The sequence below is a fragment of the Chiloscyllium plagiosum genome, unplaced genomic scaffold (genome assembly GCF_004010195.1).
Source record: "Chiloscyllium plagiosum isolate BGI_BamShark_2017 unplaced genomic scaffold, ASM401019v2 scaf_24817, whole genome shotgun sequence".
Taxonomy (NCBI): Eukaryota; Metazoa; Chordata; class Chondrichthyes; order Orectolobiformes; family Hemiscylliidae; genus Chiloscyllium; species Chiloscyllium plagiosum.
Window position 1 is genome coordinate 3,063 of NW_025208425.1, and position 11,533 is coordinate 14,595.

General features: G+C 50.7%; 1 protein-coding gene across 1 annotated transcript; it reads left to right on the plus strand.

Annotated features, from left to right (window-relative positions):
* Positions 1-92: 92 nt before the first annotated feature.
* On the plus strand, positions 93-5,705 carry cdipt (CDP-diacylglycerol--inositol 3-phosphatidyltransferase (phosphatidylinositol synthase)). The gene is made up of 4 exons (XM_043685348.1): positions 93-487; positions 3,596-3,730; positions 4,481-4,634; positions 5,507-5,705. Exons 1-4 carry the CDS (start codon positions 451-453, stop codon positions 5,703-5,705), a joined length of 525 nt encoding a protein of 174 aa, XP_043541283.1. The 5' UTR covers positions 93-450.
* Positions 5,706-11,533: the final 5,828 nt, after the last annotated feature.

Sequence of the window (11,533 nt, forward strand, 5' to 3'; positions counted from 1 at the left end):
GGAGGGACAGGGGACAGGGGACAGGGGACAGGGGACAGGGAGTCTCAGAGGGAGAGGGAGAGGGACAGGGACAGGGACAGGAGTCTGACAGGGAGTCTCAGAAACAGGATCAGGGGCAGGAGAAGGAGACACACACAAACATAAGGGACTCTGTCATTAAGAGAGAGAGAGAGAGAGACAGACACATAGAGGGACTCTGACATTGAGAGGAGGTGAGACACACAGAGAGAGAGACACGTGCACAGATACAGAAAGAGACTCTGTCCTTGAAAGGAGGAGAGACAGAGGCAGACACCCAGAGGGACTCTGTTATTGAGAGGAGAAACTGTCGGAGAGAGAAGGAGAGGCAGAGGCGAAGACACTCAGCCTTGTGCTCTGAGAAATACTGACTCTTCTGAGTCTTGCACTGAGACGGCGACAGAGCAGCTGAGGCTGAGAGAACCCGCCAACATGGTCAGCGTCTTCCTGTTTGTGCCAAACCTCATTGGTCAGTGTCCTCTGTGGATGTATCTGGGGTGGAGGGTGGCCCTAATACGGGTTTTTGGGTGGTAGAGTCTCAGAGGGTGAGGGATAATGGGCCTGACTTGGCAGTGGGTCTAATTTGATAGGATTTGAGGATTTCCTGGTGTGCGTACCTGATGGGTTTTGTTTTACAACAGTCTGTTGAGGAGGCTGGACTGCGTACTGTGCAATGAAAAGAATACGTTAACTAGCCCAAGGTTCAGAATTCAGCAAGAGGGCCCAATGATAGGTCGCGAGGGGAAAAATAGAGTGGCGAGAGTTAATGTCATGGGCAACATGAAAAGTGACTGTAAAAGCCTCTGTAAATATGGGCAGTGTAAAGTTAGTGAAGACCCAAGTGTATGTCCCTTACCTTCAGAAGCTGGGGAAATGATAACTGGGTACAAAGAGCTGTCAGGAAAATTACCACAGATTTTCCATTCTGTCTTCACAAATGATGCGTACTTCTTCCAAGAAATGTGAGGGAGTCTACTGTGTAGTGAGGGGGCAGAATACTGGAATTCCTTCTGGATGTAGGTTTGCTCGCTGAGCTGGGAGGTTCATTTCCAGACGTTACGTCACCGTGCTAGGTTACATCTTCAGTGGCAAGATTAGAATGTGGTGCTGGAAAAGCACAGCAGGTCAGGCAGCATCCAAGGAGCAGGAAAATCGACGTTTTGGGCAAAAGCCCTTCATCAGGAATGCCCGAAACGTTGATTTTCCTGCTCCTCGGATGCCGCCTGACCTGCTGCGCTCTTCCAGCACCACACTCTAATCTTGCCACTGAAGATGTTACCTAGTACGGTGACGTAACGTCTGGAAATGAACCTTCCAGCTCAGCGAGCAAACCTACGTTCATAACCTCAACCTGAGCTACAAATCTTCTCCAAACTCGCTAATGGAATTCCTTGTTAGCGGGGATATTAATGGGCTGAGAGATGTTTGTTAGGCAGAGCTTCTAATGGGACCAGACAAAACCTGCAGTGGTTAGGGAAAGAATTATACCCAACAAACTTACTGAGGGCATAGCAAGTAGGTAAGGGACAATCAGTCCCTGGTGAGGCCACACTTGGAATATTGTGTCCAGTTCTGGTTGCCCTACTATCGGAAAGATACAGGGGCTTTGGAGAGGGTGCAAAGAAGGTTTACCAGGATGCTGCCTGGATTGGAGGGCTTGCCCTATGAAGAAAGGTTGAATAAGCTCAGACTTCTCTCTCTGGAGAGAAGGAGGAAGAGAGGAGACCTGATCGAGGTGTACAAAATAATGAGAGGAATAGATAGAGTCAACAGTCAGAGACTTTTCCCCAGGGCAGGATTGACTGGTACGAGGAGACATAGTTTGAAGCTATTAGGAGGAGGGTATAAAGGAGATGTCAGAGGAAGGTTCTTTATGCAGAGAGTTGTGAATGCATGGGATGCGTTGCCATGACTGGAAGCAGAGTCATTGGGGACACTTAAGCGACTGCTGGACATGCACATGGAGAGCAGTGAGATGAGAGACAGACCAGAAACTGAGTGGGAATAACTGAGACACACCGACAGCTCCAAGGTGACCTGGTGGGATACCGCGGGGATCAGTGCTGGCACCCTGGTTATTGACAACACTTGGGAGTGTTGGGATTCCTGAAGAAGGGCTCATGCCTGAAACGTCGATTCTCCTGCTCCTCGGATGCTGCCTGACCTGCTGCGCTTTTCCAGCAACACATTTTCAACCCTTTGGAGTGACCCGGTTGTGAGAAGGCTGCACTTGTCAGAGAAAGGGAATGCATCGGATGTTTACCAGGTTGACCCAGGGGAGGGGAGGGGAGGGTTACCCCGTGAGGTTAGATTGTTTTGACTGGCCATGTATTGATCACGTTTCGAATGATGAGATGGGGAAACTGAGTGAAGCCCCAACAGGATGCAGAGAGGATATTTTCCCCTAGAGCCAGGGGAAAGAGTCTCTGGATACTGAGTACATCATTCAGGAACAAAAGGAGGTGATAATTCATCAATCGGGAGGGTGGTTCATCCTGGGGAATACCCCGATGCTGAAGGCCATGGAGAAAGGGTCACTGAGTACTGTCAAGACCGAAAGAAATGTTCAAATTTTCAAGGCATCCAGGGTTGGGGGGGGGGGAATATAAATATAAATATGTGATCAGTGACCAGGATTGGTGCTGGGTCCACTACTTTTCGTCATTTATAGAAATGACTTGGATGTGAACTTAGATACAGTTAGTGAGTTTGCAGATGACCCCAAAATTGGAGGTGTAGTGGACAGCGAAGAGGGTTACCTCCGATTACAACAGGATCTGGACCAGGTGGGCCAAGGAATGGCAGATGGAGTTTTAATTTAGATAAATGTGAGGTGCTGCGTTTTGGAAAGGCAAATCAGGGTGGGATTTATACGCTTAATGGTAAGATCCTGGGGAGTGTTGCTGAACAAAGAGACCTTGGAGTGCAGGTTCATAGCTCCTTGAAAGTGGAGTCACAGGTAGATAGGATAGTGAAGGCAGCGTTTGGTATGCTTTCCTTTATTGGTCAGAGTATTGAGTACAGGAGTTGGGAGGTCATGTTGAGGCTGTACAGTACATTGGTTAGGGGCCGCTGTTGGAATATTGTGTGCAATTCTGGTCTCCTTCCTATCAGAAAGATGTTGTGAAATTTGAGGGTTCAGAAAAGATTTACAAGGATGTTGCCAGGGTTGGAGGGTGTGAGCTATAGGGAAAGGCTGAACAGGCTGGGGCTGTTTTCCCTGGAGCGTCGGAGGCTGAGGCTCCAGGGAATATTACAGAGGTTTATAAAATCATGAGGGGCATGGATAGGTCTTTCCCTGGGGTGGGTGAGCCCAATACATAGGTTTAGGGTGGGAGGGTAAAGGGTCCCAAGGAGCAACTTTTTCACCCAGAGGGTGATGCATGTGTGGAACGAGCTGCCTGAGGAAGTGGTGGAGGCTGGATTTAAAAGGCATCTGGATGGGTATATGAATAGGAAAAGTTTAGAGGGCCAAGTGCTGGTGAATGAGACCAGGTTAATTTAGGATATCCTTCTGACTCTGTCTCTGTCTCTCTCTTCCTGTCTCTGTCGCTCGCTCTCTCGCTCTGTGTTGTAGGTTACAGCCGCATCATTCTGGCCCTGATTGCGTTTTACTTCATGCTGAGTGACCCAGTGTTGGCCACGTGCTTGTACCTGCTCAGCTCCCTCCTGGACTCACTGGACGGACATGCTGCGCGCTTGCTGAACCAATGTAAGGCTTTCAGAGTGATGTTTCTGAGTGTGACAGTGGGGGGGGGGGGTCGCATGTGGGGAAACATTTGGTTTAGACCCACTCCCTGTGGGCGAACTTTTCATTTATTATTGTCACGTGTACCTCAGTGCAGTGAAAAGTTGTGTTTTGCGAGCAGTACAAGCAGACCATGGCAAACGAGGAGATACAGAGGAGCTAGACATTCAGCATACACTGTGCAGGAGATGTGCAGAGCAAGATTAGCTTTGAAATTAGAGAGATCCGTTCAGCAGTCTGATAACAGCAGGGAAGAAGCTGTTCTTGAACCTGCCACTGTGTGTGTTCAAGCTTGTGTATCCCCTCCCTGGTGGAACTGTTTGGAAGGGAGGGGTGGGAGATGTCTTTGACATTGTCTGCCTTCCTGTGGAAGTGGAGTCCGTGGATGGGAGGTTAGCTCATGTGATGGTCTGAGCTGTGCTCACCGCCTTCTGTAGTTTCTCACCTCCTGAGGAAGATGAGGTGTTATTGTGCCATCTTGAGCATCACATCTACATGGGGAGTCCAGGACGGGTGGTGGAGGGAGACCGGGGTCTGAGGCCCTTTAGATGAGAGCGAATTGCTGCTGTTTTAGTGAGTCTGTCTCTCCGTCTCTCCGTCTCTCCGTCTCTCCGTCTCTCCGTCTCTCCGTCTCTCCGTCTCTCCGGTCTCTCCGTCTCTCCGTCTCTCCGTCTCTCCGTCTCTCCGTCTCTCCGTCTCTCCGTCTCTCCACAGGTAGCAAGTTTGGAATGATGTTGGATATGTTGACTGATCGATGTTCCACCATGTGCTTGCTGGTGAATCTCTCCCTCCTGTACCCTCGCTACGTCTTCCTGTTTCAGCTCAGTATGATCCTGGACATCAGCAGCCACTGGTTACACTTGCACAGGTCAGTGATGTTGAACCAAATCCCTGTACGTCTCCCTGGACACCAGCTCCGACCCCACCCTCACCCCCTCCCGGCAAGGCATGGGTCCCCTGGATACTGTCTCTCCCCTTGGGGTATGGGTCCCACAAAGCACCAGCCCTTCTCCCAGTCCTCACCAGGGGATACAGGCCAGAAACACCGCCTGGGGAGCGGTTTGAGGGGAGGACTGGGGGAAACAGGCAGAGAACGGAGCCCAAGGGGAGGACCAGTGCCTGAGGGGAAGACCAGGGAGATACAGCACAAGAATGGGGCTTGGGGATCGGTTTGTGGAGTGGACCGGGGGGGAACAGGCCGAGAATGGGGCCTGAGGGGGGGAGGACCGGGGAGGAAACGGTGGGTTTGAGCGGGGGGAAAACGGGCCGAGAATGGGGCCTGAGGGATGGGTTTGAGCGGGGGGAAAACGGGCCGAGAATGGGGCCTGAGGGATGGGTTTGAGCGGGGGGAAAACGGGCCGAGAATGGGGCCTGAGGGATGGGTTTGAGCGGGGGGAAAACGGGCCGAGAATGGGGCCTGAGGGATGGGTTTGAGCGGGGGGAAAACGGGCCGAGAATGGGGCCTGAGGGATGGGTTTGAGCGGGGGGAAAACGGGCCGAGAATGGGGCCTGAGGGATGGGTTTGAGCGGGGGGAAAACGGGCCGAGAATGGGGCCTGAGGGATGGGTTTGAGCGGGGGGAAAACGGGCCGAGAATGGGGCCTGAGGGATGGGTTTGAGCGGGGGGAAAACGGGCCGAGAATGGGGCCTGAGGGATGGGTTTGAGCGAAACGGGCCGAGAATGGGGCCTGAGGGATGGGTTTGAGCGGAGGACCCTTGCTAATCTCGGTTTCCTCTTCAGCGCCATGATGAAGGGGAGCAGCAGCCACAAGAAGATTGACCTGAGTGGAAATCCCATTCTCCGTGTTTACTACACCAATTCGGTAAGGCCACTGTCAGCGAGGGGGTGGGTTGTGGGGGGACCACTTCCTGACACCACAATAAATAGGAACAAGAATAGGCCATTCGGCCCCTCGAGCCCTCTGTTCTGTTGTGCCTGATCCGACATTCCTAGTGTCCATGCTCCTGCCCTTTCTGCCTCGGGCCCTTCGTTCCCCAACTGGTCAAGAATCTCTCTCTATCTCAGCCTTAAACATTCACAAGGACTCTGCCCCTACAACTCTCTTTGGCAAGAAGGCACCCCCCCCCCCCCCCCCCCCGCGAGAAGAAATTCCTCCCCATCTCAGTCTGAAATTGGCGCCTCTTCACCCTGAGGCTGTTCCCTCTGGTTGTACCGACTCCCGTGAGGGGAGAAAGTCTCTCAGCATTGACCCTGGTATGTTTCCACGAGACCCCCCCCTCTCACTCCTCTAAACCACAGGGAGCAGGGTCCCATCCATGTTTAACCTTTAACTGTGAAATGTTTAATGGGGGGATACACAAGGAAAGTACTTGACACCGAGGGTGCTGTGTTACCAACAGAAGTAGGCACACTAGATTCATTCAAGGTGCATCTGGACAGATGCATGAGGAGGTGGGGAGCAGAGGGATACAGATCCTTAGGAATTGGGCGATGGGTTTAGACGGTGGATTTGGATCGGTTCAGGGTTGAAGGGCCGAAGGGCCTGTTCCTGGGCTGTTTATTTTCTTTGTTCTTTGCCCATAAAACAATCCCTCCGTCCTGGGGGCCAATCCTAGTGAACCTTCTCTGGGCTGCTTCCCATGAAATGTTATCTCTCCTTGAGTAAGGGGGGGGAACCAAAACTGCTCGCGGTACTCCAGGTCTCACCAGCACCTGGGAGAAAGTGAGGACTGCAGATGCTGGAGGTCAGAGTCGAGAGCGGGCGGCGCTGGAAAAGCACAGCAGGTCAGGCAGCATCCGAGGAGCAGGAAAGGCGACATTTCGGGCACGAGCCCTTCATCAGCTGCCTAACCTGCTGTGCTTTTCCAGCACTTTGTCCACTTGCAGTAAGACCTCGCGACTCCTTTTGTCCAACTCTCTCTCTCTCTGTTTGTTTAAAATAAAGGGCAGCATTCTGCTGGTCCTTCCTGATTACCTGCTACCCCATGTGTTAGATTTTCATGCTTCGTACTCATGGTTCCCAGCCCCCACCTACCAAAGTTGTGGGGAAGCTTTCTTTAATTTAATTTACAATCTGTCCCTGTTGTCCGTTGGAAAATGAGCAACTTTTGAGTTTTCCCCCATTTGCCCACTGACTTAACCACTTCGTATCTCTCCATAAACTGTTGGTAGCCCCCTCGCAGTCCCTCTGGTACTTACATTAGATTAGATTACTTACCTCCAAGAGCAACCCACCCAGACCCATTCCCCTACATTTACCCCTTACCTAACGCTATGGGCAATTTAGCATGGCCAATTCACCTGACCTGCACATCTTTGGAGTGTGGGAGGAAACCGGAGCACCCGGAGGAAACCCACGCAGACACGGGGAGAACGTGCAAACTCCGCACGGACAGTTGCCCAAGGCGGGAATTGAACCCGGGTCCCTGGCGCTGTGAGGCAGCAGTGCTAACCACTGTGCCACCGTGCCGCCCAATTGTCCAGAATCTAATGGCTTTGATTTTTTAATTTGAAAAATCGCAAGCTCTTTGCCTCTGTAGCTACCTGAACAAAATAGACCAGATAGAAGCAGGGAGGTTATTTCCTCTGGCAGGTGAGACGAGAACTAGGGGGCACAGCCTCAAAATAGGAGGAGCAAAGTTAGGGCTAAGTTAAGGAGGAATTTGTTTACCCAAAGGGTTACGAATCTGTAAATTTCCCTGCTCAGTGAAGTTACTTCGTTGAATGTTTCTAAGGCAAAGATTGACAGATATTTGAACGGGGAGAAAGTGAGGTCTGCAGATGCTGGCGATCAGAGCTGAAAAATGTGTTGCTGGAAAAGCACAGCAGGTCAGGCAGCATCCAAGGAGCAGGAAAATCGACGTTTCGGGCATAAGCCCTTCTTCAGGCACACCCTCCTCATTCCTGAAGAAGGGCTTATGCCCGAAACGTCGATTCTCCTGCTCCTTGGATGCTGCCTGACCTGCTGCACTTTTCCAGCAACACATTTTTCAGATTTTTGAACAGTAAAGGAATTAAGGGTTTATATTCCTGCAGACATTGTGTCTGTTCCTTATCAGAAGTAGCTCCCCTGTTCCTTGTTCCACTCGGGAGTTAGCCGTCCGTTTAAAACACAGCTTTTCCTGCAACTAACTCCTTAAATTCTTCCGCATCATGGGCAACTTCACTTAGTGGCATTAGGTCAACCAGTTTAAGAACAAACAAAAAAACAGCCCAGGAACAGGCCCTTCGGCCCTCCAAGCCTGAGCCGATCCTAACCCACTGTCTAAACCTGTCGGTCAATCCCTAAGTGTCTGTATCCCTCTGCTCCCCACCTACTCATGCATCTGTCCAAACACATCTTAAATGAATCTACCGAGCCTACCTCTACCACACCTGCTGGCAACGCGTTCCAAACGCCCATCACCCTCTGTGTGAGGTACTTACTGCGTGTATCCTCCTTAAACTTTCCACCTCTCACCTTGAAAGCGTGACCTCTCGTTACTGAATCCTTCACCCTGGGAAAAAGCTCGTCTCTATCCACCCTGTTGATACCCTTCATGATTTTGTAAACCTCAATCAGGTCCCACCTCAATCTCCTTGTTTCTAATGAAAATAAACCTAACCTACTCAACCTCTCTTCATGGCTAGCACCTTCCATACCAGGCAACATCCTCGTAACCCTTCTCTGCACCCTCTCCAAAGCGTCCACATCCTTTTGGGAATGCGGCGACCAGACCTGTACACAGTATTCTAAATGTGGCCGAACCAATGTCTCGTGTCCTTTTTTAAATCTCTCCTCTCTCTATATATAAACCTCAACCACCTCCGCTCCAGGGGAAAAGGTCCCAACCTCTCCTTGAAACTCCCACGTTTTCCTGGGAACATCCTGTGAAATCTCAAGGAAACTTCAGAAAGAGTTATTGATGATTCATCCAAGCCATGAAGTTACTAAAGTTGAGGATTAAAGTTGTCACTGTATTATGTTCTGATCACCACCTCCTTGGAGACCTTTTACTCTCCACCAGACGCAAGCTAGCCTGTTCCCTGATCGGCTCTATGATGTATCGCTCTCGGAAACTAACCCCAAGAAAATAAAAGTAAAGAACAAAGAAAATGGAAAATTACAGCACAGGAACAGGCCCTTCGGCCCCTCCAAGCCTGCACTGAACCAGATCCTCTATCTAGACCTGTCACCTATTTTCTAAGGATCTGTATCCCTCTGCTCCCTGTCCATTCACGTATCTGTCTAGATACATCTTCAATGACGCTATCGTTCCCGCTCCCACCACCTCCACTAGCAACAAGTTCCAGGCCCCCACCACCCTCTGCATAAAGAACTTTCCGCAAATATCTCCCCTAAACTTTCCCCTCTCTCACTTTTAACTCGTGGCCCCTGGTAATTGAGACCCCTGTCACAAAGCTAGTCCCTTATTTGTTTTCCAAAAGCTGTTCCTTGGCTCAAGGAGACTCTGCCCTTGATTTTCTCAGAGGGGTAATAAACCAGACCGGGCTCCGATCAGACTGGTGTGGTACAGAGATTAGAAGGAATTTGAGAGGCATTTTGTTTATATGTAAACAGATGAGACTTCGGGGCAAAGTGGTCATGTTTTAGAAGTGACCTGTGTAATGAAAGGGGAGTGGTCAGATCTCGAGCTGAGCAGTTTTTAGTTCAGTTAGTTAGAAGTTCAACAGGGAGCTGTGTGGAATCTCTCTTTCTCTCTCTTTCTCGCTCTCTCTTTCTCGCTCTCTCTTTCTCGCTCTCTCTTTCTCGCTCTCTCTTTCTCGCTCTCTCTTTCTCGCTCTCTCTTTCTCGCTCTCTCTTTCTCGCTCTCTCTTTCTCGCTCTCTCTTTCTCGCTCTCTCTTTCTCGCTCTCTCTTTCTCGCTCTCTCTTTCTCGCTCTCTCTTTCTCGCTCTCTCTTTCTCGCTCTCTCTTTCTCGCTCTCTCTTTCTCGCTCTCTCTTTCTCGCTCTCTCTTTCTCGCTCTCTCTTTCTCGCTCTCTCTTTCTCGCTCTCTCTTTCTCGCTCTCTCTTTCTCGCTCTCTCTTTCTCGCTCTCTCTTTCTCGCTCTCTCTTTCTCGCTCTCTCTTTCTCGCTCTCTCTTTCTCGCTCTCTCTTTCTCGCTCTCTCTTTCTCGCTCTCTCTTTCTCGCTCTCTCTTTCTCGCTCTCTCTTTCTCGCTCTCTCTTTCTCGCTCTCTCTTTCTCGCTCTCTCTTTCTCGCTCTCTCTTTCTCGCTCTCTCTTTCTCGCTCTCTCTTTCTCGCTCTCTCTTTCTCGCTCTCTCTTTCTCGCTCTCTCTTTCTCGCTCTCTCTTTCTCGCTCTCTCTTTCTCGCTCTCTCTTTCTCGCTCTCTCTTTCTCGCTCTCTCTTTCTCGCTCTCTCTTTCTCGCTCTCTCTTTCTCGCTCTCTCTTTCTCGCTCTCTCTTTCTCGCTCTCTCTTTCTCGCTCTCTCTTTCTCGCTCTCTCTTTCTCGCTCTCTCTTTCTCGCTCTCTCTTTCTCGCTCTCTCTTTCTCGCTCTCTCTTTCTCGCTCTCTCTTTCTCGCTCTCTCTTTCTCGCTCTCTCTTTCTCGCTCTCTCTTTCTCGCTCTCTCTTTCTCGCTCTCTCTTTCTCGCTCTCTCTTTCTCGCTCTCTCTTTCTCGCTCTCTCTTTCTCGCTCTCTCTTTCTCGCTCTCTCTTTCTCGCTCTCTCTTTCTCGCTCTCTCTTTCTCGCTCTCTCTTTCTCGCTCTCTCTTTCTCGCTCTCTCTTTCTCGCTCTCTCTTTCTCTCGCTCTCTCTCTTTCTCGCTCTCTCTCTTTCTCGCTCTCGAACAAGTGACTTATTCCTATGGGCTTTGACCATCCCTCACCCCTGAGGGAGGAGGATCTGAAACGTTACCAGTTCTCCACAAATGCTGCCAGACCTGCTGAGCTTTTCCAGTGTTTTCTGCTTCCACCCTCCCCTCCTCCCTCATTATTAGCAGCACCTTCTCCCTCCCTCCCTCCTTTTCTCTGAAAGATCAAATATCACCGAGCGGTCCAGCACTGAAACAGACCCTTTGGCCCATCCAGTCCATGCTGGCCCCTAACCCAAGCTAAACTAGGCCCACCTGCCTGCGTTTTCCTTTTCCTTCATTGCTGGGGAGTGGGTGTCGCTGGCTGGGCCCGGTATTTATCGCCCCGTCCCTAGTTGCCCCCCTCCCCTTCAGACGGTGGGTCTGAGCTGCCTTATTGACCCCCTGCAGTCCCCCTGTTGCAGGTAGACCCTGAGGGAGGGAATCCCAGGATTCTGACCCAGGAAGGAGCGGCTGATACATTTCCGAGTCAAGATGGTGACGGTCTCTGAGGGGGGTCTTGCTGGGGAGGTGGTGTTCCCATGTATCTGCTGTCCCTTATCTGTCCAGATGGAAGAGGCCCATATCCCTCCAAACGTTGCAATTGAACCCACATCCTCAGGAAGCTCATTCTGCACACAAACCACTCTCTCGGTGTTTTTTTAGAAAACCATTTACCCCTCTTGTCTTTTTGAAATCTCTCTCCTCTCTCCTTAAAAAATATGCTTTGACTCCGTCCCAGTTTTGATCTCCTTGTGACAGTTTCTTTTTTATTTGAACGCTTCTTGCATTAATTTTCAAAGCCTCTTAAGTGTGTTTTATCCAAACAGTATGGAAACAACAGGCCATTTGGCCCAACAAGTCCACACTGACCCTCTGAAGATTATCCCACCCACACCCATTCTCCTACCCTGTTACTGTACAACTCCCTGATTAATGCACCTAGCCTGTACATCCCTGAATGCTTAAATTGTCCCGTAGTTCCCAGGGATGTGCGGGTTAGGGTGGGATCGGCC

Coding starts and splice junctions, on each gene's coding strand:
- cdipt (XM_043685348.1), top strand. CDS start 451: ATGGTCAGCGTCTTCCTGTTTGTGCCAAACCTCATTG. Junction 488..3,595: donor GTTTGTGCCAAACCTCATTG/GTCAGTGTCCTC, acceptor TCTGTGTTGTAG/GTTACAGCCGCATCATTCTG. Junction 3,731..4,480: donor TGCGCGCTTGCTGAACCAAT/GTAAGGCTTTCA, acceptor GTCTCTCCACAG/GTAGCAAGTTTGGAATGATG.